The sequence below is a fragment of the Spermophilus citellus genome, assembly GCF_964194105.1.
Source record: "Spermophilus citellus genome assembly, chromosome: 1".
Taxonomy (NCBI): Eukaryota; Metazoa; Chordata; class Mammalia; order Rodentia; family Sciuridae; genus Spermophilus; species Spermophilus citellus.
In genome coordinates, this window is record NC_138182.1 from 254,258,240 (window position 1) to 254,283,821 (window position 25,582).

At 33.1% G+C, this 25,582-nt stretch overlaps 1 protein-coding gene across 3 annotated transcripts in view; it reads right to left on the minus strand.

Annotated features, from left to right (window-relative positions):
* The window catches only part of CDH18 (cadherin 18), a gene marked incomplete at both ends in the record, with an annotated part of 309,905 nt that overhangs the window by 48,863 nt on the left and 235,460 nt on the right, over positions 1 to 25,582 (minus strand). For all 3 annotated transcript variants that reach the window (XM_081296232.1, XM_081296234.1, XM_081296233.1), the window contains 2 exons: positions 7,690 to 7,826; positions 21,219 to 21,472. In XM_081296232.1, the coding sequence (XP_081152358.1) occupies positions 7,690 to 7,826; positions 21,219 to 21,472 (391 nt within the window). The remainder of the gene's footprint in view (positions 1 to 7,689; positions 7,827 to 21,218; positions 21,473 to 25,582) is intronic.

Genomic DNA, 25,582 nt, shown 5'->3' on the forward strand with positions numbered 1-25,582 from the left:
TACTAGTGACAGAAAGATCTTTCTGATTCAAGAAAAGAATGAAAAATTAGCCTCTCCCTAACTATAGCTTCTTTAGAAGTACTTCTGTCCTGCAAACAATAAATGATAGCTGCATTTTGATAAATCAATCAGGTGGTAAAAGTTCTCACATTTAGTACACACAAAAAAAAAGAAAAAAGAAATTGTTTTAGGTAAAATGGAAATGTATAATTTAGTGGTCATTGAGTTATATAGAGAGTGAAAAATTTGTTAGACAGTTAAGTTAGGTGGGGGGATGAGGAGTAGAGAATACCCATGTACTTAACAACATTTAATTAACCACGTTCTATGGGCCAAAAAATTTACTAAGCATTTGGAAATTATATGATGAAGAAAAATAAGACTCCAGTCCTAAATTTGAGATTGTTATAATGAAATAAAGATTAAAAAATATAAAATCAATTGGAATAAGAACTTGCTATAAGTAATGCATGCAGAAAGTCAGACTGTAGAAGGGAACAGCTGTGAGACTGGCTTAAGAAATTGAGAAACAATTCAAAGATGTTGTGACATTTGAAATAGTTCCTAAAGGTAAACTATGATAAAGGAAGACAAAATAAAATGAAGACATTGAGAAATGCAAGGATTATGACTTGCTGCAAAAACATGTCCTTTTGGGGTTCTATGTGTACAACAATGATACACATTTGTACAGAGGATTAACTTAGAGCAGAGAAGTCTGCATTGTGTTATCAAAGTTATACTTGTCCTGCTTTGAGTTTATTTCTTAGCTAATTGGAATGCATTTGTAGGAGGAGGGGGAGTCCATAGGATTAGTAGTAAATACAGCTGCAGTATAAATCAAATATTAATTGAACACCGGTTTATTAACCTAGCTTCACATTAGAATCACATATGCAATGGCCTTAAACTCTGACACGCAAGAGAATCACAGGAAAGCTTGATAATACTGGTACTGCAAAGCCACAGCCATAGAGATTCTGATTCATCAGGCCAGGATAGAACCTGAGGATTCGCCTTACTGAGTTGCCAAAGACTTGGAGAACCACTGATTTGTAATTTAAAATTCTGAGACCCTTCTCTAAGATGACTGAATTTCTGTATGCTGACATGGGCAGAGTGGATTGTATGCCACTCAAAATCTTTAAAAGCTATAGTAAGCAGTCTAAGTTACAATCCCAAAATTACAAAAAATAATTTAAAAACTAGAGTAATGACAAAATAGATGTTTTTGCAATGGATAATATTATATGTCCACTTATCAGATCATGAGGTGTTCAGATATTTGGTCACACATTATTCTGGGAATTTCTGCAAGAGAGTACTTGCATGAGATTGACATTGAAGTTGGTAAACTGAATAAAGCTGATTGCTTTCCTGAGTGCTGATGGGCCTCATCCAAATAGGTGAGGCTTTAAAAAGCAGAAATTCTTACTCCCACATAAAAGATAAATTTCCTGACTAATGCCATTCAAGCTGAACCCTCAACTACTGGTGCTACAAAGGCATGCCAGCCATTAGCTTGAGACTGGGCATGTTGAAAACTGCAGGTTTTGAAATTGCTAACTTCCATATTAATGTGAGAAAAGACTTTGTAATAAATCTATCCTTCCTATTTCTCTTTGTGTCTTTCTCTCTCTCTCTTCATGCATATGCAACATTCATACACACAAGCAGTCCCAATTATTTGTGCACACATTTGTATATATACACCCAAATTCATATGCTAAAACTGCATGCTGTAAATACATAGATACATCTGGAAACAGAAAAATATGCATGCACACCATTACGCATCCTTCACCTCCAGACAGAATCCATGCACTATCCTATCTATGAAATCTTTGCAGATCTTCCTAGAGAGATTAACATACCGGTTTTATGTTTCTCTAGCCATAAAGTGCTGCCAAAGCCATAATGCAATGTTCTGCTTACTTTGTCTTCTGCATAAGAATCTTATAGTCTTCAGAGGCAAAAATTATCTCTCTCCACATATTAAAACATACAATAAAGGTATATCAAATTCATATTATACTGGCACAAAAATAAAGTGATAAATGGAACAGAATAGAGAACTCAGACCTCTGAATATATGTGAATATAATATTGTGAAGAATAATGAGGAAACTTTCTGGGTGATGGCTCTCTTACATATCCTAATAGGATTTGGAATTGCAGTCATAGGTATATATAGGACTTTGAATGTTATGTTTAAGATTTGTACATGCATAATATACAAAGTTTATCTGAAAAGAAATAGTAAATTTGAAAAAAAAAGCATGTCTTTTAGTTTCCCTAAAATATCATATAGTCTGGCAAACATTGTTTATTAATGTATTCTGAGTTAACTAATATATTTTAAGATAGAGATTTTAAACTGTACCAAATCAAAGTGCTATGTACAATGGTAGCTAAGGAAAGAGAAAATTCCGAATAAACAAAGAATCATTCACCTAGTAAAATGTCACAAAGAAATCAGGGGAGGATATTGAACTTGGCTATTGGATAGTCATTGATAATCATTCCAGCATGGTCTAAAGTACAGTAAGGATAAATTTACGCACCACACAAGAGAGTGCATGAAAGGAAAATTGAGTCATAGTATGTACCTTTGAAGGAAAGTTTATTATTCAATAAGAATAACCCCTCTTTAGTTTTGTTTCTTTTGTACTGGAGATTGAACCCAGGGGCATTTAATCATTAACCCACATCTCCAGACCTTATTTATTTATTTATTTATTAAATTTGGGACAGGGTCTCACTAAGTTGCTTAAGACCTTGCTAAATTGCCAAAGCTGGCCTTAAATTTATGATGTTACTGACTCAAACTTCTGATTTGCTCAGATTATAGGTGTGTGCTGCTGCACCTGGCTCCCCTCTTCATTTTTTTTGTGATATATTATATAAGGCTATCATGTAGAATTCTAAAGATTGCAGCAAAATATTCTGTTCCTTTGTTACCAGTCCAACTCTAATCCTGATACTGTCATGGAATGATGGTGCAGATATAATTAAGGCTCCAAGTCAATATATAAATTATTACATGGGTGAACCTGAGCCAATTAAGCAAACTGACTGCAAATGAAGAGATTTTCCACCTAGTCACAGAAGAAAGAAATTGAAAACATGAGAAGAACACATGCTTGTTTATAGAAGGTGAGGGTCACAGGAGAAGGAACATAGGCCTCCTCTAGATGGAAGTTACTGCCCCAGTTGGAAACCAGCATGGAAGTGGAGCATGGAAGTGGAGCGTTAACTAGTGCTTATTTTTTTTTTTTTAATATCAGGGAAGTAGATTTACCAACAAGAAAAATGAGATTGAAATCAGATCTGTTCCAGAGCAACCAGAGAAGAGGTTATCCTGGTTGACATATGACTTCAGTATTGTAAGACTTTAGCCAGAGAACCCAGTTGAATCTACCTGGACTTCTTTCCTACAGAATTGTTGCCTTTTTCTGTTACACAACAAAAGAAAAGTCATGTAAGCTATCAAATGATTGTGCTGTAGGGTAGATAAAAGAGTATAAAATTATTTAAAATGGAATTGTTCTCAAGGTATTTATTTGGAAAGTACTGTTCCCCAAGATCGTGACATGTGATGGTAATACGATGTATTTCCATCTAGCTCCCTAACCACAGCTTACTTATTGAATTTATATTATTGATAGTGTCGTCTTTACAATTGTGAAAATAAACTTACATCACAATATGAATTTCAAAAGTAAATAATAAAGTGTACCTGAGATAGCTAAAAGACCTGATTTATGCTTGGGCTTAAAGAGGGTCAGCTTTTCCAGTTGAAAATACTGGAATTAACATGGCTTTAGAAAGTTGAATATTTAGGTTCATATATTTTATGGGTCTCAATTTACTTACTGAAGTCACCTCTATTTCACAAAGATTAGTTAAAATCACATGTCTGTAAAGGTAAAGGTTTAGCAACAGCAGGTAAAAATACAGTCCAGGTATACATTTCTGTCTTTACCTGTGGCAAAGCAGCTGAACAATCTCTCTGATCTAGAACTACAGGATGGAAGATGTTAGAGACAATGATGACATAATTAGCAGCTGCAGTGCATCCAGCTCTACCTGAATGGTTGTGTGCTTTTCAATGTTACCACCCTTCAGTACCACGCAATACATGTGACACAGGAAAGTTCTTTGCTTTGCACAGGAGTGCCTTGCTCTCCTGCCCTCTTAAATACTGGCACATTCCCTCTTCTGCACAGAGGGTGCACATTTCTCTTATTTGCACAAACCCCTAGGTAGACTGAAAATGTATTTGCAAACAGTAAGTACTTAAAACAATTCCACAGAACACTCAGCCTTTCAGAAACTATTACATTACAAAGATTTTTAAAAATCCAATTTGAAAAAGTGGCAACTAGATTTGTCAAAGCAAAATACACCACAAAATACTTTGATAGCATGGCTGATGTTGAAGTTAAGGTTTATAAACAATTGTACAAAAGAGATTACCCACCAGTGTTAACAGGTAATTAGGCCAAGCAATAAGTGCACGAATGTACACTTTTCTAAAGCAATCTCCCAACACAACGATAAAAGTTTAACTAGTGCTTATTTTTTATATACTAGTTTATGATTATGATTAAATTATACTTTAAAAGTGCTCATTGATTTGTTCTCTAAGGCATTTTTTTGCCACTGATAAAATTCAGAAAATTACAATTTAGTATACTGTTTTACTTAGTAGATATGAAATAACTCAGTTCTCATAAGATGTTAGCAATATTTTTAAAAAGTTTCCTGAATATATAATTAGGATGTTACTTTAGTAAGAAACAGATATTTCTTTTAGAAATGATGTCAATATATAGTTTCATGCTACAGATAAATTAATGTATATTTTATAAATTTGTTTCCACTTGATGCAAATATTATTTGGGCTTAGGTAGTGAATGATAATTAATCTGAAGTATGGTTATTGATCTAATTACCACTGGAGTTTTTTTCTCTTCCCTGTAAGATATTTTCAATGTTTTCATCACTATTTCCTGGACATGTTTACCTATTCATTCCTTATTTTTTCAACTGATTTTTAATGAATCATTATGTAATAGTCATTAATTACCCTTGGGTCCCTAAGGACACAAAATTGCCCACCTAATATGGTTAGTCTAGATAAATATTATTTAAAGTGAAAACAAAGGAACCCAATGAAAAGTAATTAGTAACACCTATTGAAAAGTAATTAGTAAATGCTTGCTTTTAAAATTGTGTTAAAAAAATATAAATGGAAATCACTTGAGCTGATTTTGCAAGTGCAAAAAGTAATACATATATATATATATATTACTTTCATATATATATATATGAAAAGTGCAGGTAAAATGTAAAACATTGGAGAAGCCTAATCATTGATTTTTATGAAACAAAGGGCAATACAATAATTGAAAAACACAGCAAGGTTTACCTTTATACTAACAAGTGGCTATAATAAAAAGGACAGATAATAAAAAGTTTAGGTGATTTTATGAAGTTGGGATCACACTGTTTTGTGGAATGTACAAATTGTGTGGACACTTGAGGAAAGGCTGGCCATTCATCCAATGTTTAAACTTCAAGTTATCGTAGGACAAAGCAATCCCACTCCTCACTATGTACCCAAGAGAAATGAAGACATGTCCACTTCAAATAATCTCACACTAATGCTCATAGCAGCATCAATCATACAATGTAAAAATTAAAAACAACACAAAATTCTATCACATAATGAATAAACAAATAAAGTGTATTATATCCAAAGAAAGGAATGTTTTTTTTTTTTTTTTTGTAATACAAAAGGATGAAGTTTTGATGATAGAGTACAACATGACAACATGGGTAAACACTGAAATTAAGTAAAACCAGGCATAAATTATCACTTACATATTGTATAATTATTTCATAAAAATACCAATAATAGGCCAATCTATAGAAACTAATAGTTGATTAATGGCTGTGTGGGATTGGGGGAGTCTGAGCTGGATGGCTAAGGGGTGCAGAATATTGATTTGGAGAACCAAAAAGTATTCTAAAATTTATTGTGGCAAAGAAGGTACACCTTTATGATATACTGGAAGCTACTGAAGTATAGCATTTGAAGAATGAATTTATATTATATTGTGATAGTAGGAGCAAATGTGACTCCATTTTGTTTTATGACTTCATCCTGTAAAACAACCATGCCAAGTAGAAGAATCATGACTGGAGCAAGATGTTCTTTTCCTTTTGCTATAGAAACCTTTAAGAACACGGAACTACCTAATGGGATATTTTTTCTGTAACTAGGGTAACGGGGCTCTGTTTCTGTAACTGGGGTGACTGGGCTAAGTGTGATTGGTTAGGCTTCCCTCCGCTTGAATGAACTGTACGCCTCTGTAACCTGGCTTGCTTGCATTGGCTAGACCCCCTGAACATCCCTTTTGCGGTTTTCAGTCTTATAAGGAGTGCCCTTGCAATTGTTCGGGGCTGATCAGGGGAACAGCTTTAAGTTCTGGTCAGCCGCCACCGCTATGCTTCAATAAAGGCTTGATTCAATTATACGTGAGTGGTCTGGAAGTCAGTTTATGAAACCCTGGGGCAAAGCTTTAACTATAACATGACCAAGTTTATCTTTTCTCACTATAACAATATTAATTATATCTAAATGAATCTGTGAAAAATATTTAATGTCCTATATCCTGAGAATGACATATTCCTAATCCCCAGCATACCTATGGTTCTGTCATGAAATCTCAGAAATATTTTTAAAGCTTTATATAATTTATTAGAGAGACAGAGAGAGAATATTTTAATATTTATTTTTCAGGTTTTTTTTTTCGGTGGACACAACATCTTTATTTTTATTTTTATGTGGTGCTGAGGATCGAACCCAGCACTCTGCGCATTTCAGGTGAGTGCACTACCACTTGAGCCACATCCCCATCCCCGAAAGCTTTATATAATTTTTGTATACAATTTCAAATTGCAGGAATTTGGTATTTGTTTATTCCCTCATACATGAAAAAAATCTATATTCTTATCATAAATCATTTTATAAGAGTTTTATTCTAATTTCATTGTAACACAGTCATACCCAAAGTTTTCAATTTATTTATAATGATCGATATTTAGGCTTGTATTCTCCTAGACTTAGATGTTTATGACAATGCAATACTCTGGAAGAGGGAAGCCAAAAGTGTCTTGCTAAGCTTTCTCTCAATGTTTTTCTTAAAGAGGTCTGAGGATTGTTATTGAAATTCCATGAGTTATTCTTTTACGTTAAGTATTATAAAAGCTAATTGGAGCTTATATTGGATTTTCATATTGACAAAATTATTCAAGTGCTTTTATTAATTTTTATTTTTTTCTGAAACTGCCACATATGAAGTATTTTTCTCAATGGCTTAAGTAATGCATAAATATAAGAGAAAAAAATTCTCACAATTGGCAGGAGAATCAAACACTTTCCACTCAAGGATAAGGGCCGTCCTAGGAATAAAGAAAAAAGTAAAGAGTTTCCTCACCTCATCCAACACTAAGTAAACAAGTGTAACATCCTGTATCTTTTGCTAGGTTCTCATAGCAAAAAAAAAAAAAAAAAAAAAAAAAAACACAAAGATGGGAAACCCACTCTCAAGGAAAGCTCTGTATGATACTTGATGTTCAAGTGACATCTTTTCCTATGATGCATAAAGAGCAGTTTACCATTTTCTGAAGCAGCAACTGTGATGTTGTACCATGGTGTTTCTTCTCTGTCAAGAACCTTCGATGTCTTAATGGTTCCAGTATTGGCATCAATGTTGAAAAATCTGTCATCTTCAGCCTTGTAATTGATGAAGTACCTGGAGGAAAAACAAAATGTAATCCTTCATTTTTCCTTGAAGCTATAATAGAGAGAAAACACACTGAAAAAAGGGAGGTATTAAATCAAATATATTAAAAATATAGCTGTATGTTTAATCTCCATATTTGGCTAAATATTTATATAGAAACTTTATTTTATTATAGAACACACAATTATTTTATCTCTTAGTCTTTAAAACTTAGGCTATTATACCACAAGTTATTTTCAAAAATATTTGCTAAATTCTATGAATAAGAGTAGATAATAGAAACTCAGTGATTTATAAGAGAAAAATGCTTTTTGTAGTTCTGTAGTATGTTGGAAGAAAAAATACAAAAGTAAAAATTCTTGTTGCTATATGTACAAAGAATTTTAAGGTTGAAGCAGATGTCAGAGGGAATTTTTTCTTGGTATTTCATTATAGTTGAAATTTGGAGATGAATATAAAATGCAAAACAACACATCTATAGTTATTACCATAATATGTACAACACTTTGATTGAATCTTTATTTAATACAAGAAAAAAAAAATATTTCAAGGAGGAATTTGTGCACTAGGGGCCACAAGTTGTCCCACTCCTATTTATATAATCTTGCAGGATTTTCTCATCCAAGGTTTGGCCTTCAGCCTTCTCTGGAAATAGAATGAGCTGAAAGTGATGGTGTTCTGGTTTCCTGCTGTGCCCTGCCACTTTCATAAGAAAACTCTGCCTGGGCTATTGTGCTCATCCCAGCAGTAGATAGAGTCATAATGTGGTATTGTTGTAGGTCAACTTCTCCAGCCTAGAGCAGAGCACCCTAGAAAGTGTCAAGATGCAAGAATGAGTGCACCAGAGATTGGCAGAGCTGGCAAGCAAAGGCTACCACTGTTCATGGTAATTCACAGACACATCTATGATAGTTGTAATAGACATTTTTATATCTCTGAGTCTGTTTTTTATTCATTGATAGCTAATTAACATGCATAATAAAAATATAGTAAATAATTACTATTTATTCTAGAAAATTTCTAGACTGTTTCTAAAATTATTTAAGTACATAAATGGTCTTTTCTCTCCTAAAAGCTCTAAAACCTCTTCCCTTTTCCTTAATCACAGCTTAAGTTTTATCTAGACAGAAAGTATAAAAATGAAAGGATTTGTAGAAAGATTTAGAAAAAGAGCATTAGAAATAGAGGGGAGAAAGTAAAAAGATCAAAATTAAGTTAATAGTTTGACTTGATTGCAAAATTATAAATAAATAAATAAATAAATAAATAAATAAATAAATAAATAAATACAAACACTGATGTATATCAATACAACTATACAGAGCAAAAGATATGGATGCCCAGGTGTTAGAACAAGCAAGCCCTATAGCTTGTGGTAAAGAGTCTTTCTCTGTACAAGCAAAGAGAAGAAATGTTAAAAAGAAAGGAAAGACTGATTTATGTAGAGAAGAAATGTTAGAAAGAAAGGAAAGACTGATTTATGTTTTTGAAAAAATCACAGTGTCTACTTTCAACCTTGTATTGGGAAAATTAAAAACAAGAAAAATGTAATCATCTTGAATGAAGTGAGAAAAATAGAAATGGAAAGAAGTGACTTAAACATTGCTATGTATTAGAGACAGCCTGTAAAACACTTTTTGGAGTGGCATTAGTGAAGGGGAGAACTTGCAGGTGTCTTGTTTGCATGTATATGTGGGTGACTGAGTGCTTGTTTTACCATGCAAAAATGGATAGGCCTATTTACGAGGTAGACAAAATTGAATTAAGGTAAAGCAATTTTGGAGAAATTAAGTGCTTTGATATGGTATGACTATGATGCCAATTAGGTTAACACATGGAAAGAAAAACAGAGATCAAATAAGTGGGTGGATTTCAAATGTGTTTTCTGAACAGGAAATATAAAGTTGATACAAATTAGCATAGACTTAAGGTAATTGGAACAGTATGATACAATTTGGAAGAAAATTGTAAGGAGATAAGAAAATCCTGAGACCCTTTTGAGACGAAAGCAACCCAAATTCTGTGTAAGAAAAAGATTGCCACAAAAGGAAAGGGGCATCCCAAAGAAGGAAGAAGGGATCCTAAGGGGACACTAGAGCCAGGAGAAACGAATGTTTCAAAGAAGGAGTGGACAGATGTGGTAAATTCTGTTAAGGAGCCAACTGAGGTTAGTAAGTGTTGATCAGATTTGACAACATAAATCTACTGCTTAACTTAAGAAGCACAAATCTCAATAAACTGTCAAAGAATTTGAGTTCTATTACAGCAGATTTGAGAGTTTATTGAATGTGAACATGTAAAGCCCATGAGGCATGACAATTTACTTGAATCACTTTCCGAATGGAAGTCACTAAAAAGGTGCACTGAGTTATCCACAAAGTAAGTTTGACAATCTGTTCTTTTATAGAAGGAAAACATGAAGAATTGACTATACTACTACAGGGAATGGTTATTTTGAGAGGAGACTATCTAAAATGTTCAAACTCATGAGAAGATGAAAATAATTGGGTTCCAAAATAGAAATTTAGGAATTGCCCACTGAAAATAACATGGACTCTAATTCCATTTTATCATGAGAAAAATATAAAAGTTGTTTGAAAATCTAGAATAGGTGAGTATGGTAATGGAAATACTACAAAATTCATTATACTTTCTAAAACAGTATAAGCGTATAAGTATAGCTTTAATAAAACTCTGTGCCTCTCACAGGTATAATGTGCCAATAGGGTCCACAGAAGCTACTGCTAAGGAGTAAAATCTTCTAACAACATGTGGGTACACATGCACAAACATGGCAAAAGTTATTAACAGAAGCCAATAGGCTGAAACGACAAACCAAAGAACACCCAAAGAAATTTAGGCACATTTAGTAATAATTACACCTACCAAGGGACGAAATTTATCACTTAAAATTTTGTAATGAAAACAAAATAACCGACCATTGTGTATTTATTTTTTCAAACCAGAAGTATATATTGATTGAAGAAGTTACCGTGTAAAAATAAATTAAACAAATAAAATAATAAGTATAAAGAAAACCTTATTCAGAGACTTTAAATCCAGATGAATCAGTGTAGTAGGAACCCTGCATGTCATTGGGCTTTCCCAGAGTATGAAGGCGTGTTGCACTGAAGCCGTTTTCATTTTCTTTGACTTGAGTTCACATCACAAAGAAACCTGACAGTACTTCTTCCTCAGGGGCTTGACGCTAAGGATGAGGGCCAAATAGCTCTGGATATTTCTTGTCACATGTAAAGGACAACATCCTTCAAAACATAATCAGTTAGCATTCTAGCTATTTTATCAGTTAAAGTTTGTTGCCATTAATCTATCTATAATGTCTATTTTTGGACATTGCTGTCATTTTTGGTTACTCTAAGAAAATGTTTCTATTTGAATATCAGAAAAACTAAAATTGAAACAAATTATTCGAACTTGTATTTTCCTCCAGACTATCAAACTCAGATTAAGTTTCTACTAATGCACTCCTATGAAATAGGGCAGAAGACCCATTATTTGAGGAGCGTGATTACTTCAGATTTATAAGTCTAGAAAAATGGGGGTGTCTTTTATTTATAAGCTAAATGAAGAATCTGAAAATATATAGTGTTCTTTTCTTTTTTTTTTTTTTTTTTTTTTTTCCTGAGCAATTTTCTCAGAAACCTCACTCTGGGCTTCTAACATAAGCTCTAACATTAGTGGTTAAATATCTTTGGCTGTAACAATTGTTTATTTGGATTGTAGGAAACTAGAATCTATGTTTACCTAGTAGAAAATGTTAGGCGTCATGCTGGGCATGTGTCCTCAGACTCATGTTATTTACCTCTTCTTTTGTATGTGATCTAGCTCTCTTGGGAAATCAACAACAAGGGCTAGATATCAGAGGGTGTTTGAACTACAGAGTCTAACTCAAGCAGGTGCAATTGAATTCTGACTGAAGTAGCACTGTACTGTTCTGCTTAACTACCCTTGGATTCCTGCCCAGCCATGGAAATAAACATTCAGAAATCAGCTGAATGAAATGTGAGAGAAAAGAAACTCTTTAAAACTATTTTGGTCATCAAATGTAGAATTAGTTAATGCTCATGATTTAGAATTAAGAAATGCCATAAGACTATAAAATTGTATAGTAAACAAATCATTTAAATATATTAATAGTTTAACTTTCATAATAAATTCATTTGTTTTATAAATTCTCATGTGGAAGTCATCTGTGAAATACATAAAGACCTTCTCTAGGCATGGAAGCCAGGGAGAAATAGGCCTGGCAGTGGAAACTTCCTGTGGTTCTCCTTTGTTTACAGATCACCCAATGCATGTGACCTTTCCCTCCTCTCTGCTAGAAAGGTTCCTCATAGTAGCACCAGAAATGGGCATAACCCATGAGGGAACTAAACAGCCCACCTTTAATCTGTTTTGGAAAAGAACACTATAGAATCTCTTTGATGTCTCCCAATATAAATAAAGCAGGCGTGGGCTCCATTTTGTCAGAAGCTCGATCTGTCTAGTCAGCTTGCCTGTCCTACCCCCGCTTTTGAAATTACTTTTTGTGTTCTGTTTTTGTTTTTTTGGTTTTTTTTTCCCCCTAGATTTTAGTTCTCAGTCAGCCCATTGCACTGAGGGGAACCAGATTCCCACTGCCCATGCAGGATGTGGGTGGGACTCTCATAAACACATCTTAAAATCTTCTGAAACTGCATATTAATATTTTGAATTTTTTTTTTCAAATAACAATATTAATTTAATATTCACAGTGCTTTCTAGCTAATGTAAAACCATGTAAACATTTATGTAAATGACATAGAACCTATTTGGGATTAATGATATAAAAATGTGTAATAGGAGTTTTAAGTTTTTCTTTTTTAATTTTAGTTTATAGCTATCAAAATAGATAGTAATACATTGAAGCTAGAAGCAATATAACCAGATAAGACATTAAAAGATATGCTATTTTGTTGAGAAAGTTCTTAAATTGTAAGTACTTATTGTTTAGATCCACCAATGTGGTATACATAGTGGGATCTGAAAGAATGAATTAGACCCTCCCTACAACAAGCATGAACCAGTCTTTTCTAATAAATCTGTAATCGAAATTTATTTTAAAATTTCCAGCTCAATGTACACATTTTCATTGGAAACTGAATGAAATTGTCGTTTTCTTCTATGTGAGTCATTCACCAGTAACCACAGAGATATTCTGCTTAACTTCCTATTTGAATGAATAAAGCAATCAATCAACAAATGTAATGGGGAGTGTGTTCATATTAATCTGAAAGTAATTGAGGCATTCCATAGTAATGTTTCAATTCCTTTGTAAATATTTTGGTAGAAATAATCAGGCCAATAAATCATCATGTCATACATATCTAGATAAGTATGTTTTCACATATATAACATATTTATAGATTCTTAATATTATCCTTTAAATAGATTCCTAACACATTTGTAATAGTTTTTATTAATTCAGGAAATGACTTTTCCCCCTCTCTAGTGTATACTGAAAATATTTTTAGTTTATTGAAAAATACCTAAATATTGAAAAAAAGAAAAATATATTTATAATTTCTATGGTGTGTCATAGCATTCATAGTTTTGTTAAAAAATAAATTAAGTGAAATATGATTATCAATGGTTAAAACACATCTTTTAGACTCCAGGTTGAATCTGAGGAAAAAAATCCCATTCATAGAATATCTACATGTGTCCAGAGAGACACTGTGAGAGAGAAACCTTGGGATGAATTCAAGCAAGAGCTAAGGTACTATGATGATTGTGATAGAGTACTGTCACCCTTTTAACACTATATTCATTTCATCCTATGTGAAATAAGCAATCAAGTACTATTTACCCTATGAGCCACTTCAGAAGTTTTTCAGTCCATGATGAATGAAATATTCCTTATGAGGGACTGGTAAACTAGCTATGTACTGAATAAGTGCTACTAATTTAGTGTCAGCTCAAATTTGCCCAGCAGTCCTTAAGAAGCCTTTAATTGGAAAAGTCTCATATGCCAAAGTAATGGTTAGATATAAATTGTCCCCCAAAAGTTCAGGCATGAAACAATGGAAGTAAGCTTAGAGGTAAAATGATTGGGTTATGTGATCCTTAACATAATCAGTGCATTAATTTCCTGTTAGGGATTAACTGGTGGTAACTGTACATAAAAGGGGTGTGCCTGGAGGAGGTGGGTCATTAGGGAGAAATTTTGCTGTGTGTATATATACATATGTGTGTGTGTGTGTATACATGTGTGTGTATATATATATGTATATATGTATATGTATGTGTGTGTATATATATATATATAAAGATATATTTTGTATTGTTTATTTTTATGTGGTGCTGAGGATTGAATCCAGGGCCTCACACATGCTAGGCAGGTGCTCCACCACTGAGCCACAACCCCAGCCCCTGCAGTGTATATTTTGTCCCTGAAGAGTGGAGCTTTCTCTATGTGCTTCCTAATGTGATGTTCTGAGCTGCTTACCACAGTCACACCATTCCATCCTAAGTTTCAGCCTCACCTAAAGCCTCAGGGAATAGATTTGGTCATCTAAGGACCTTTAAAACTGTGAGCCCTAAATAAACTTTTCCTCCTTTAATCATTGTCCTGCCTTTGGGTCACAGCAGTGAAAAAGCTGACTCAAACAGCCAATCTTTATAATTTCTCACCAGCAGATAAATTGACCTGTTTACACATCACAGCATAGTAGACCTTTTTGGAGAGTTGTCACTCTGACCTATAAATACTAGTTAAAAATTTTTACACTCACCAGTGCTCTCTGTTCTCATATATGGACAAAATTTCAAATTTCTAGCAAATACATTTCAAAGTATTTTCTAGAAAATATATTATGTCAAAATATAATGAAAAATCATTATTCAAATTAATACTTCACCAGTCCAACAAATAGGTAGACAAGCTAAGACTATAATAAACAATCAATATCAATAATGATTACCTTTACTCAAATATTTTCTTCAACAGAAGCGACTTTAAACAAATTGCTCAGTTCATTATTAGGCACTCAATTTTCCTTTGATTATGTAAGCATAGACTGAAGATAATTAATCCATTGGAAATTTATTTTTCACTTCAATAACAAAATTTCAGTCTTTGGAGGCACTTATTATGTCCATTACATTCTGTCTACTTTACCTTAAAGCTCATGTAATAAAAATCTATTTCTGCAATGATTTGGAAACATGGATGGCCTAAAGTATAGAAGATCTCTTTCAGTTGTCTCATTTTAATATTTGCATGTACAACACTTAAATGGTGAAAGAAATTTCTTTGAGATTTTACTCCCCAATTAGCTGTTTTACAAGTTTTGTCAACTATAATCAATGGTTGGCATAAAGTTTAATTGATATATACCCTGTGGGATATCATGGCAGCATGGCTTCTTCAAAAAGTCACACTCTTGAAATATGACTCAGATTAATTTCTTTAAAAAATTGTTTTATTTCTTTTACTATATTTGCTTATGCAATTTATTTCACAAGATATGTACCCAGAAAATAATCTTTCTAAATATGAGCAAACAAAAAAATTGCTTGTCACATGAGTTTGTATTGTGTTTAACTGCTTAGTAAAAGAGGCAGCATATCATTAATAATCTATAATTTATAAATAAGTTTGGTCTGTCAAAAATAATATTCTATATTAGATGGTATTTTAAAATTGACTTTTTTGGATGCATTTGATAGTTGCTTCATACTTTATTTTAAATTCAAAATCTCAACTTTTTCTCTTCAATTTTGTTACATGACCTTCCATTATTTTGAAATGTCTTAATTTTTGCTGTGATAATATCCAAAATTAATATGGCATTGCTAATTCCTCTCTCATCATAAATTATGTGCTCATTTTCAGGAGTGTATAAAAAAAGTATCCATGTCCAAGATGATTCATTGAACACACTGGAGTCGTTTGTCTACAAAGACTACATTACATATGTAAATGGGCAAGCTTATTCTCTGCCATTATTTTTTAAAACATTGTAGGTTAGAAAGATGTTTTTAATACAGCTGATATTTCAAAATATAATCACAGTTTTATATTCTCATGTGTGCATGCAAATTGTATTATACGTTTTTGAAAAAATTAGGTAACAAATATAATATTTGTTTTCTGTTGTTTTACAGTTATTACATAAAGAAAACATTCAAATTCTTATCAATAAGTAAATATATAGGTTAATTTTGATAATAAATTAGAGCAGAAGGAGGGAAAGATGAGGGAATGTACTGACTCAAATAAACTGAACTACTCAATCTATTTATTACATGGGAAATGCAACTGGGGAATTCAAGAACTTTCTTTTCCTGTTATAAGTTAAGTGGTAGTTCACAATACAGAAAAACTCTAAGCTTAAGAAGTGCTATAGGCTGGGTGAAAGGCACACACCTGTAATCCTAGTGGCTTGGGAGGCTGAGGCAGGAGGATTGAGAGTTCAAAGCCAGACTCATCAAAAGCAAGGTGCTAAGCAACTCAGTAAGACCCTGTCTCTAAATACAATACAAAATAGGGCTGTTGCAGATATCGCTCAGTGGTTGAATGCCCCAGAGTTCAATCCCAGGCACCACCACCCTCCAAAAATAAAGAAGAGCTCTATATTGGTGTTTCAGGAGTTAAAAAGCAACTTGACTGTCTTCACCATTTCCTCTTACCAGTGTATGAAATTAACCCCTTTGATCACTGTCCCTCTCTTCTCTGAGATCATCCACTCTCTCCCGTGAGAGTGTTTCCCCTTCTCCTTTTCTATCCGTTCTAATAAACTTGTCTGTTACTCTGAGGGATAAGTTGAAAATTTTTCTGACTTCACTGTCAGAATCAGAGGGGCCTTCATGTTTTCTCAGTTTCCCAGAAGGCCTAGCCTTGTAAAAGTATTATGCTGGCAATTTAAGTGCAGCCATTTAAACCCAAGATTTCTTCAGTACATGTAAACAACCAGTCTAAAATTTTATGTATTTTTCCTTTCTTTTTTAACAAAAAGTGATGATTCTATTGCTACAAATTGAACATCTTATTTTGAGTAGAAAAAGATAAAGCATAGGACATTTGAGGCTCCAAGGATTCTAGTGACTCACTAATAGGTTAGAAAATTGAAAAACAAAAGACTACAGTCAGGAAGATTTTCACAAATGCATGTAAGACTCAAACTCCCTTTCATTTCCAATTCTGCAAACTTGAAGCTAATTGCATTTCGGGCACACTGCAAGGTACATCTTCTCAATGTGCTTTTCCTTAATTAGTACAAACATTTGGTCCCTGAGAAAGGTGGAAATATGAGGCTTGCTTGTGTGTTCGTTATTGTTTTCTGTTTTTTATTCACTCTTTGCACCTAGAGGCCCATATGAATGACACATTTTTATTAAAATAAAGAATAAATATTATGTAAATTATGCCCCCAAACAGCAGCTAAGGAGTCCCTAATTATTTTACAGGGCCGAAGCAGGATTCATTTTAGTTGTCTAACCAAAACAAAGCAAAGAGAATAATGCATATGCTGGGAGATTTGTGCTTTGCTTTATTAGCATTTAGAGACAGTATCAGTCATCTTTGCACCCCAATAAGTTGTTGAATATATGTGCCATAGCAAGTATTCAATTAAATATTCTCAATAATATGGGGCAATTATTAAAGCAATTAATCATAACTTGGGGAAATAAATTATCCATAGAAATAGCTCACTTAACTTTGAAACATACATATTGAAACATTCATATGATTAAGTCTATTTTAAATTATGCATTTGAATAAATAACTTTACAAAATTTCTTTGTAAAATTTTTTTAATGAATATATTTAGTACTGCTGTTTTACTAATCTACCACAAAATTTGCCTTATTCTATAGCAGAGTTCCTCTACTTCAGAACTATTGGTATTTGGGACCAGATAATTTCTGTGATAGTAGTTGTCCCATGAATTGTGGAATGTTATCTTGATCCCTGGTTCTCTCTTACTAGAGATGCCAGTAGTTCTCTCCCTGCTATGGACTGGATGCTTGTGCCACCCCTACCCCTACCCCCTTACACATTTAATTGACCTGACAGGGTCCTCAATTAAGGAGGGATTAGATCTTAAAAATGGAGATCTCAAGAATGGTATTAGCATTCTAATAAGGGAGCTTGTTAGGATGTGAGATTTTTTTGATTTTCAGATTTTCAGATTTCTTTTCTTTAAATGCCTCACCAACATGTAAGGGTACCAGGAGTTGACTACTTGCAATACAGAGGGTCTTCCCCAAAACCCAGCTACTCTGCCACCCTTATTTCAGGGTGCAACTGTGAGATAAAATCTTCTGTTTTTTAGAAGCACCGAGTTTATGATAATATGTTGTGGCAGCCAAACTGGCTAAATCAAAAAATCATCACCAGAAATTGACTATGAAATTCGCTGTAGCTCTCATGAATGGATTTAGGGCTTTCCAAGAAAAAACTAAGAGATACTTTGCTTCTTTCTCTGCTCCTTGCCACCTGAAGACACAGTATCTACAAACCTGGAAGCAGGCCTTCTCCAAACCCTAGATTTTGGTCTTTGACCTTTCAGCATCCAGAACTGTGAAAATGAATATTTTTTTTACACTCCACAGTGCAGGTCAGATAGTGATAGCCAAAGGACCAAGACATTCTCAAAAAAGCCTCCATACAATTCCAACTGTCCCTTGGAGGAGGGTGGGTATTTCATCTCCAGTTCTGTGTGAAATAAGGTGTTTTCATATGTGTTAGGACAGCTGCTGAAAGGAGTTTGCTCTTGTTCTCAATTTTGTCTCATTTGGCCTATATTGCTTCACAGAAAATTCATCTTTCATTTCAACTTCTAAGTTTATTAGTATTTATCTTAAAATGGAAATGTTTTATTTGTATATTTTTGGTTACAAATATTGAAGCTCCCCTATTTTCTTTTCTTCCCTAATTGGCACTGCTGCTAAGATAAACCTCAAAGACCTACCAGCAAAAAACCCTCCTCAAAATCCTTGCCTAGACTCACTTCCAAACCTCATAATTCACCATATCCACAGTAGTCCACACTCCTCATATAGACCACCATCTGCAATTCTTTCTCCAACCTTTACTTGTCAGACCTAGATTATGAGCCTCACTTCAATCTTTTTGAACTTATTATCTCAAAAATATTTGGGATACACTGCCTATAATACCTCTATGAGACCACTGTAAGCCTCATTGCAATACGACATCATGTTTATGAGCCAAATTGTTTATGCAACAATGTCCAGAGATTTGGCCAAGTGTTATTCTGTATGATTCTGTGAATGTCTTTTTGGATGGGACAAATATTTAATTTAAATCAGTGGAGTCTGATTAAAGCATATGTGGATGTACCCCACACAATCATGTGAAAGCCTATAGAATGAAGACTAATTTTTCCCAAGCAAAAAGTATTCTGCTCACAGATAGCCTTTAGACTGAAACTGAAACTGAAACTGAGTCTCCAGATTGCTGGCCTATTCTGCAGATTATGAACTTGTACCTGTACAATTATACAAAATAATTCCTTAAATTATGTGTCTCCCTCTTTCTTATTCACCTCCCCATGCATATTTGTTCTCCTTCTTTTAAAAAAAAACTGATTAAAATACATACTTAACTTTTTCTAAGCTTCTGTCTTATCTGGAGTTCAAACTGGTAGTGTTGTTGTTGTTGGTGGTGGTGGTGGTGGTTGTGTGTGTATAGGTGTAATTTCTTATCATGAGGATCCTTGTAATATTGGTACTGATGATGAGTAGTTGACTATCACTTTACAAATGGGAAAAACTTCTACTCTTTAATTATCAATTATAGAAAGCATCATTTGTGTGAATATTTAAATTTCAAATGAAATCTGACCAATTTTTACCAGATATTTTCAAATTAAACTAACATAATAGAATATTTTATTTCCCAAGACATTGGATGTATATAGCAAAAGATGTCTCATCTGCACATATACTTTATAGTGCTACCTTTCAGTATATTTTAATAAGTTATACCTATAGTTAAGAGTAAAAAATGGTAATTTATAGAATGATGAAGCATAATGAAATTTCCTCTAGTCGATCAGTGGACATACTGACTTCTATCTATTCCTTTAGAGTGATTAATTTCTATAACTGATCTTGAAAATATTATTTTGAATATCTTGCTACTCTGCTTCTTTAAGCAATATCTAGCTTTTGGTCCTAGCAAGACAGGATACTGTCATTGCACTTGGACATGGAACATGATTAGTAAGTGTATACATTTGTTCACGGAGAATTGCTTCTCTTAATTCATTTGTGCTATGCACTTAAAAATACTGAAATAATAACACATATAGAAAATAAAATTGAGAGCATCCACAAATATTGTATAAGGTATATTTTTTGGCTTTTATTAAAATGGATGAAAACTAATGATGGTGAAAGTAAGAGTTTATGGGACAAATCAGACAGACCTGTTTAAGGATTTCAACTAACAAAGGCTTGAGGGTCTCTAAGTATGTAAATATAACTATACACAATTTTTTTTATTTTGTCATGAGACAAAAAGAAGTCCTTTCTGATTATATAAGAAAGTCTTAATAATCTCTATTGCATGGCATATGGATAATAAAATATTATTTAGTAATTAGTTATATACTCATCACTGTGCCACTTAACATGTGTTAAGTCCTTCATTTCCATAAAATTCAACTCTATCTACATATTTATGTGCATCATTTTTCCATCTTTAAATACTAGAATTTTGAGAATCAGCAGGATTGAACAGATCTTGCTCAGCTGTCAGTAGAGATGCCAGAATTCCCATACGAGTCTTCTCAGGGGTGTCTCGGTTTACGTCCGGACTCACCTGGGCACCTTAACTCACCTTAACTCAGTTGTGTGACTGCCAGTTGTAGGATGCTTTACTTGTGCTTTGTGAATGCAGATTCATGAATCTGCACAATAATCTTGAGGGGTAGGTATTATTTTTCTCTTGTAGATAAGGACAGATCACTAGATAATGCCACACAGCTCTTGTGACCAGAGGGACCAGTAACCAAGTTGAGATGAATGTTATTCCCATATTTTATTTTCCCACTCTATCCATACTTCCTACACCTAGGATACCAAAGATTCTCTAGTTTGAGTTATTTTTACAATATTTTTTCAATCAATTATGCACATATTTATTCCGTCAAGTGGAAACAATCTGGGTGGTCAGTAGCACATGCATGGAGATAGCTACATATATTCTTATTTTTCCAAAAAACATCTGCTATGTTCCTTAGTTAAAGAACCAACAAATATTCTAATTTAATTCTGAAAAAAGTCAACCTGGTAATAAATTAAGTAAATATTATACAATTCATATTTAAATTCACTTGAGAGGAAACAAATATCTTTATATATTAGAAGTATTGAATCACAGCATACCTTACTAAACTGTTAGCACTGTCAGGATCTTGTGCTAAAACTGTGCCAACAATGGTCCCGATCTTCGCATTTTCATAGACTTCCATGACGTAAGAAGGCATGGAAAATAGTGGTGGTTCATCTACATCCCCAACGATGATCTTCAGCATGGTTGCATCTTTAAAAGGACCCAGGTGGGAAAAACGAAAATCCAGGTGTGTATTGGCTCCTTCTATGTTGAGGGTGTAGGACTTCTTTTTCTCATAGTTTAGTGGCTGTGAAGAATAAAGAGCATTTCCAACATCATGATATTTATATTTTTCAAACAAGCACTATTTTCTATGTTTTTGAAAAAAAATAGAATAAACTTAAATATTTCTATTATGTTCAAAAACAAACTATAAATTTTGTCTTAAGAACAACATCTAGATCAGTCATCAGGGAAACTCATTATTGGGCACAGTGGCACAGACCTGTAATACCACTAGCTCGGGAGCCTGAGACAGGAGGATTTTGAGTTTAAAGCCAGCCTCAGCAACTTAGAGAAGCCCTAAGCAACTTAGTGAGACCCTGTTTCAATAAATAAAATATAATAGGGTTGGGGATGTGGTTCAGTGGTTAACCCTTCTGGGTTCAATTCCCAGTAACATCATCAACAACAAAAAAATCACACAAACTCAAAGTTTGAATCAATGGTAAATTTACGTGTTGCATATATATATAAATATATCCTTAAATTTGGTAATTCCCATTAGGAATTCAAAAGCAGATTTTCCCAAAGGAAAACAAGTATTGATTTCTGGGAATTCTTGTTACTAGACCCTCTGGCAACACTTTTTTTTTCCTCTTCTTCAACTTATGCTGTTAATCTTTAAAAATCCTGCTATTAATTTCTTCAAATTAAAAAAAATAGGTATTTTCTATATTTAAGCAATTTTTCTCATCTCACAGACTTTTTCAAAATTTATATGTTTATTTTTAATGGAAAGATAACAATTGCACCTATTTATGGGACAAAGTAATAATATTTGGACACATGTATAAATTGTGAAATGTTTACCTGAAGATGTTTAGGCATTCTATCATTTCAAATTGTAATCGTTTCTTTGTAATGATAACATTCAATATCTTCTTTTTAATTTTGATTTGTATGATACAATATTATAACTATAATCACACTATCGTGTAATGGTACCTCAGAATCATTCCTTCTCTCAGTGTCTTTGTATATGTTAACCAGGGCCCATCCTCCTCTCTCCCCTCCCATCTGCAGACTCTCAGATCCTTGGTTCTGCTCCATATTTATGGAGTCAGTTTTTTTTTAACTTTCCACATATGAATAAAATCATACAGTGTTTATCTTCATTGCATAGCTTATTTCAATTAACATTATGATTTCCAGGTCAACTTATGTTGCTGCAGTGACAGAATTTCATTCATTTTATTGCTAAACAGTATTTCATATGTTTTATTTATTCATCTGTTAGTGAACACATAGGCTAGTTGCATATCTCAACTAACGTTAAAAAGTACCACAATAAACCAAGAAATGTAGATGTCTTTTTAACATACAGGTTTAAAATCATATATATATATGATTTTAAACCTGTATGTTAAAAATTATTTATATATATATATATACATATATAATATATAAAATACCCATTAGTGAGATTATATCCACATTATTTATTTTACTAGTTCATGTTAGTTATACATAATATTTGAGTTCATTTTGACATAATTAAAATAACATGGGATACCAATTTCTCTAATTTAGGAAACAGTTTTGGTGTTTAACTTATAGCCACATGGGAGCATATGCTTGGGCAAGGATATCTTCACACAAAAAATATTGCATAGAAAAATGAGTCTAGACCTTGACCTCTGTTCATACGCCAAAATTAAGATAAAACACATTAAAAAAATTTAAAACCCACATCTAGAATACTATTAGAAGAAATACTTCACAATAGATCTAATCAAAAACATTTTTGGATATCATACACAAACCACAGGCAACAAAAGCAAAAGTCCACAAAGCAGATGACATCAAAATAGAAAGTTGCAAAGCAAAAGACAAAGTCAACAGAATGAAGAAAGAACACACAGAAAGGGCGAAAATATTTGCAAATTCTACCTCTGACAAAGAGTTAATGGCCAGAATAGAAAAGTAACTTGAACAGGTCAACAACAAAATATAAAGTAAATTACCCAATGAAAACATGAGCTAAATAAATAAACATCTCTCAAAAGAAATAGCCTGTTGGCATATGGCAAAATGTTCAGTATGACTAATAATCAGTGCAAGTCTAAATCACAATGAAACTTCATCTCATTCCAGTTAGAATTATTATTATTATTAAAAAGATAAATGCTATTAAGCTTCTGAAGATAGAAGAACTTTCATATACTGCTGGTGGAGGGGTAAGTTAATACAACTCGTATGTAAAATAATAAAGTTTCATTAAATCTCAAAATAGAACTACTACTTGACCCAGAAATTATACAACTGGTTGTGAAGCTACTGGATATATAGCACATCTTATGTTTACCTTGCTAGTTGCAATGTTGATATCTTAATTTAGTATCTTCTAAAGTTTTATGTTTCCAAATAAAAAAATTTTGTTGATATTTTAGCAAAAGATTCATATAGGATTTTGAATTCCTTCTTTTTTATTGTATCTATTAGTTTTTCAGTTTAGAACCACTTCATTTCTTTGTTTTTTATTTCTTTTATTCTTATGGTTCTTGGATTAATTTACCTTTTTAAATTAGAGTGTTCTATTTCTTTTCTTGTTTATGACACTTTTTTTAAACTTCAAGCCTATATCAATATTTTTCTATATTTATTTTGTATTTTCTTTATTTTCAATTATTCAACTGATATTATGTACATAGACACATATATACAAGTGAGTATGTACATGGTTTTTCCATACGAAGGAGCTCAGATGTTTTCCTTCACTCTGAAGTCCAATGGTCTAATCATTCGGAGTTGCTAAATAGAGTACTATAGACTCGGTTGTTTAAATGTCATTCATTTATCATGGTTCTATATCCTGGTAAGTTTAAGATCAATGTGGTGGCCGATCTGGAGCCTAGTGGTGGTCCTTATCCTGGTTCGCCAAGAGCCTCCTTCTTGTTGCGTCAACTCTTATTCCTATTCATGAAGGCTCTACTCTTGTGAACTCCCCAAGTCTACACCTCTAAACACCATCCAACTAGACATCAACATATGACTTTGTGGAGAGTCAGAACCATGTACTCCGTCACAGTTCAGAAGAAACTAACTAGAATCAACATCCTTAGTGGGTTCTTTTAAACAGTAATAGTCAGTTCTGCTGATGATTTCTTCTCTTATTTTTTCTAATTGTCTTGGAAAATTGGCCATTCTATTGTTTCAAAACATGTAGAAGAGAAGATAACTTAAGTTTCCAAACCAGATGCTACGAACATAGAACCTAGAAAACTTCGAGGGTCTTGGGGACACAGATCAGGGTGGGTCAGTGCAATATTTTTACTGTTTTTTTAAGGTTTTACATTTTTTTTAAATTTCAGCTAGGCCTTGTTGCACAAGCCATTTATAATTCCAATGGCTTGGGAGGTGGAGGTAGGAATATCTCAAGTTCAAGGATAGACTCAGCCATTTAGCAAGGCTGTAAGAAACTTAGTGAGACCCTTTCTCAACATAAAACATAAAAAGGGCTGGAACTTAGGTCAATGATGAAGCATCTGTGGGTTCAATGTCAGTACCAAAACATAAATAAAAACAAATTAAAAAAAAAACTTAAATTCTTAAAAGTTAATAGTATAAAATGGGAAGTTATACTCCCTATAAGTATGATATGTCAAAATATATTCTACTGTCATATATAACTAAAAAACAAATAATTTTTTAAAAAGTTAATAATGTCTAAAAAATTGTGTATGTGTGATACAAATGCTATATTATTTTATGTGTGGATGTCTTTAAAAAAGGGCTGATTCTTCAGTTTATGACCCACCAATTAGAAGTCACTTGCTTTTAAGGGAATCCAAACTAAAATTGAGTTGTCTTAATATTTACCATACATCTTGTTAGAGGAACCAAGTAACTCCTAGTTAAACCCACATATTGCATATTTTCTTTTCTTTATCTCTCTCCTGAGTTGACTAGTTTATCAATAAAATCCACCTATATTTAAATAACCTATCTGTACACACTTACTGCTGTCAGTACTTGGGTGGAGAGCTGTTGCCTTTCTTCACTTTTAGCTTCTGTACTAGCATGCTGTTCCTGGAGAATCCTTGCCAGTTTTACCATCTAAGATCAATGTGTATAATTATGTGCACTCAACCAGCCTACCTCAGTATGCTATATAATAACTAACATAATTCCCATG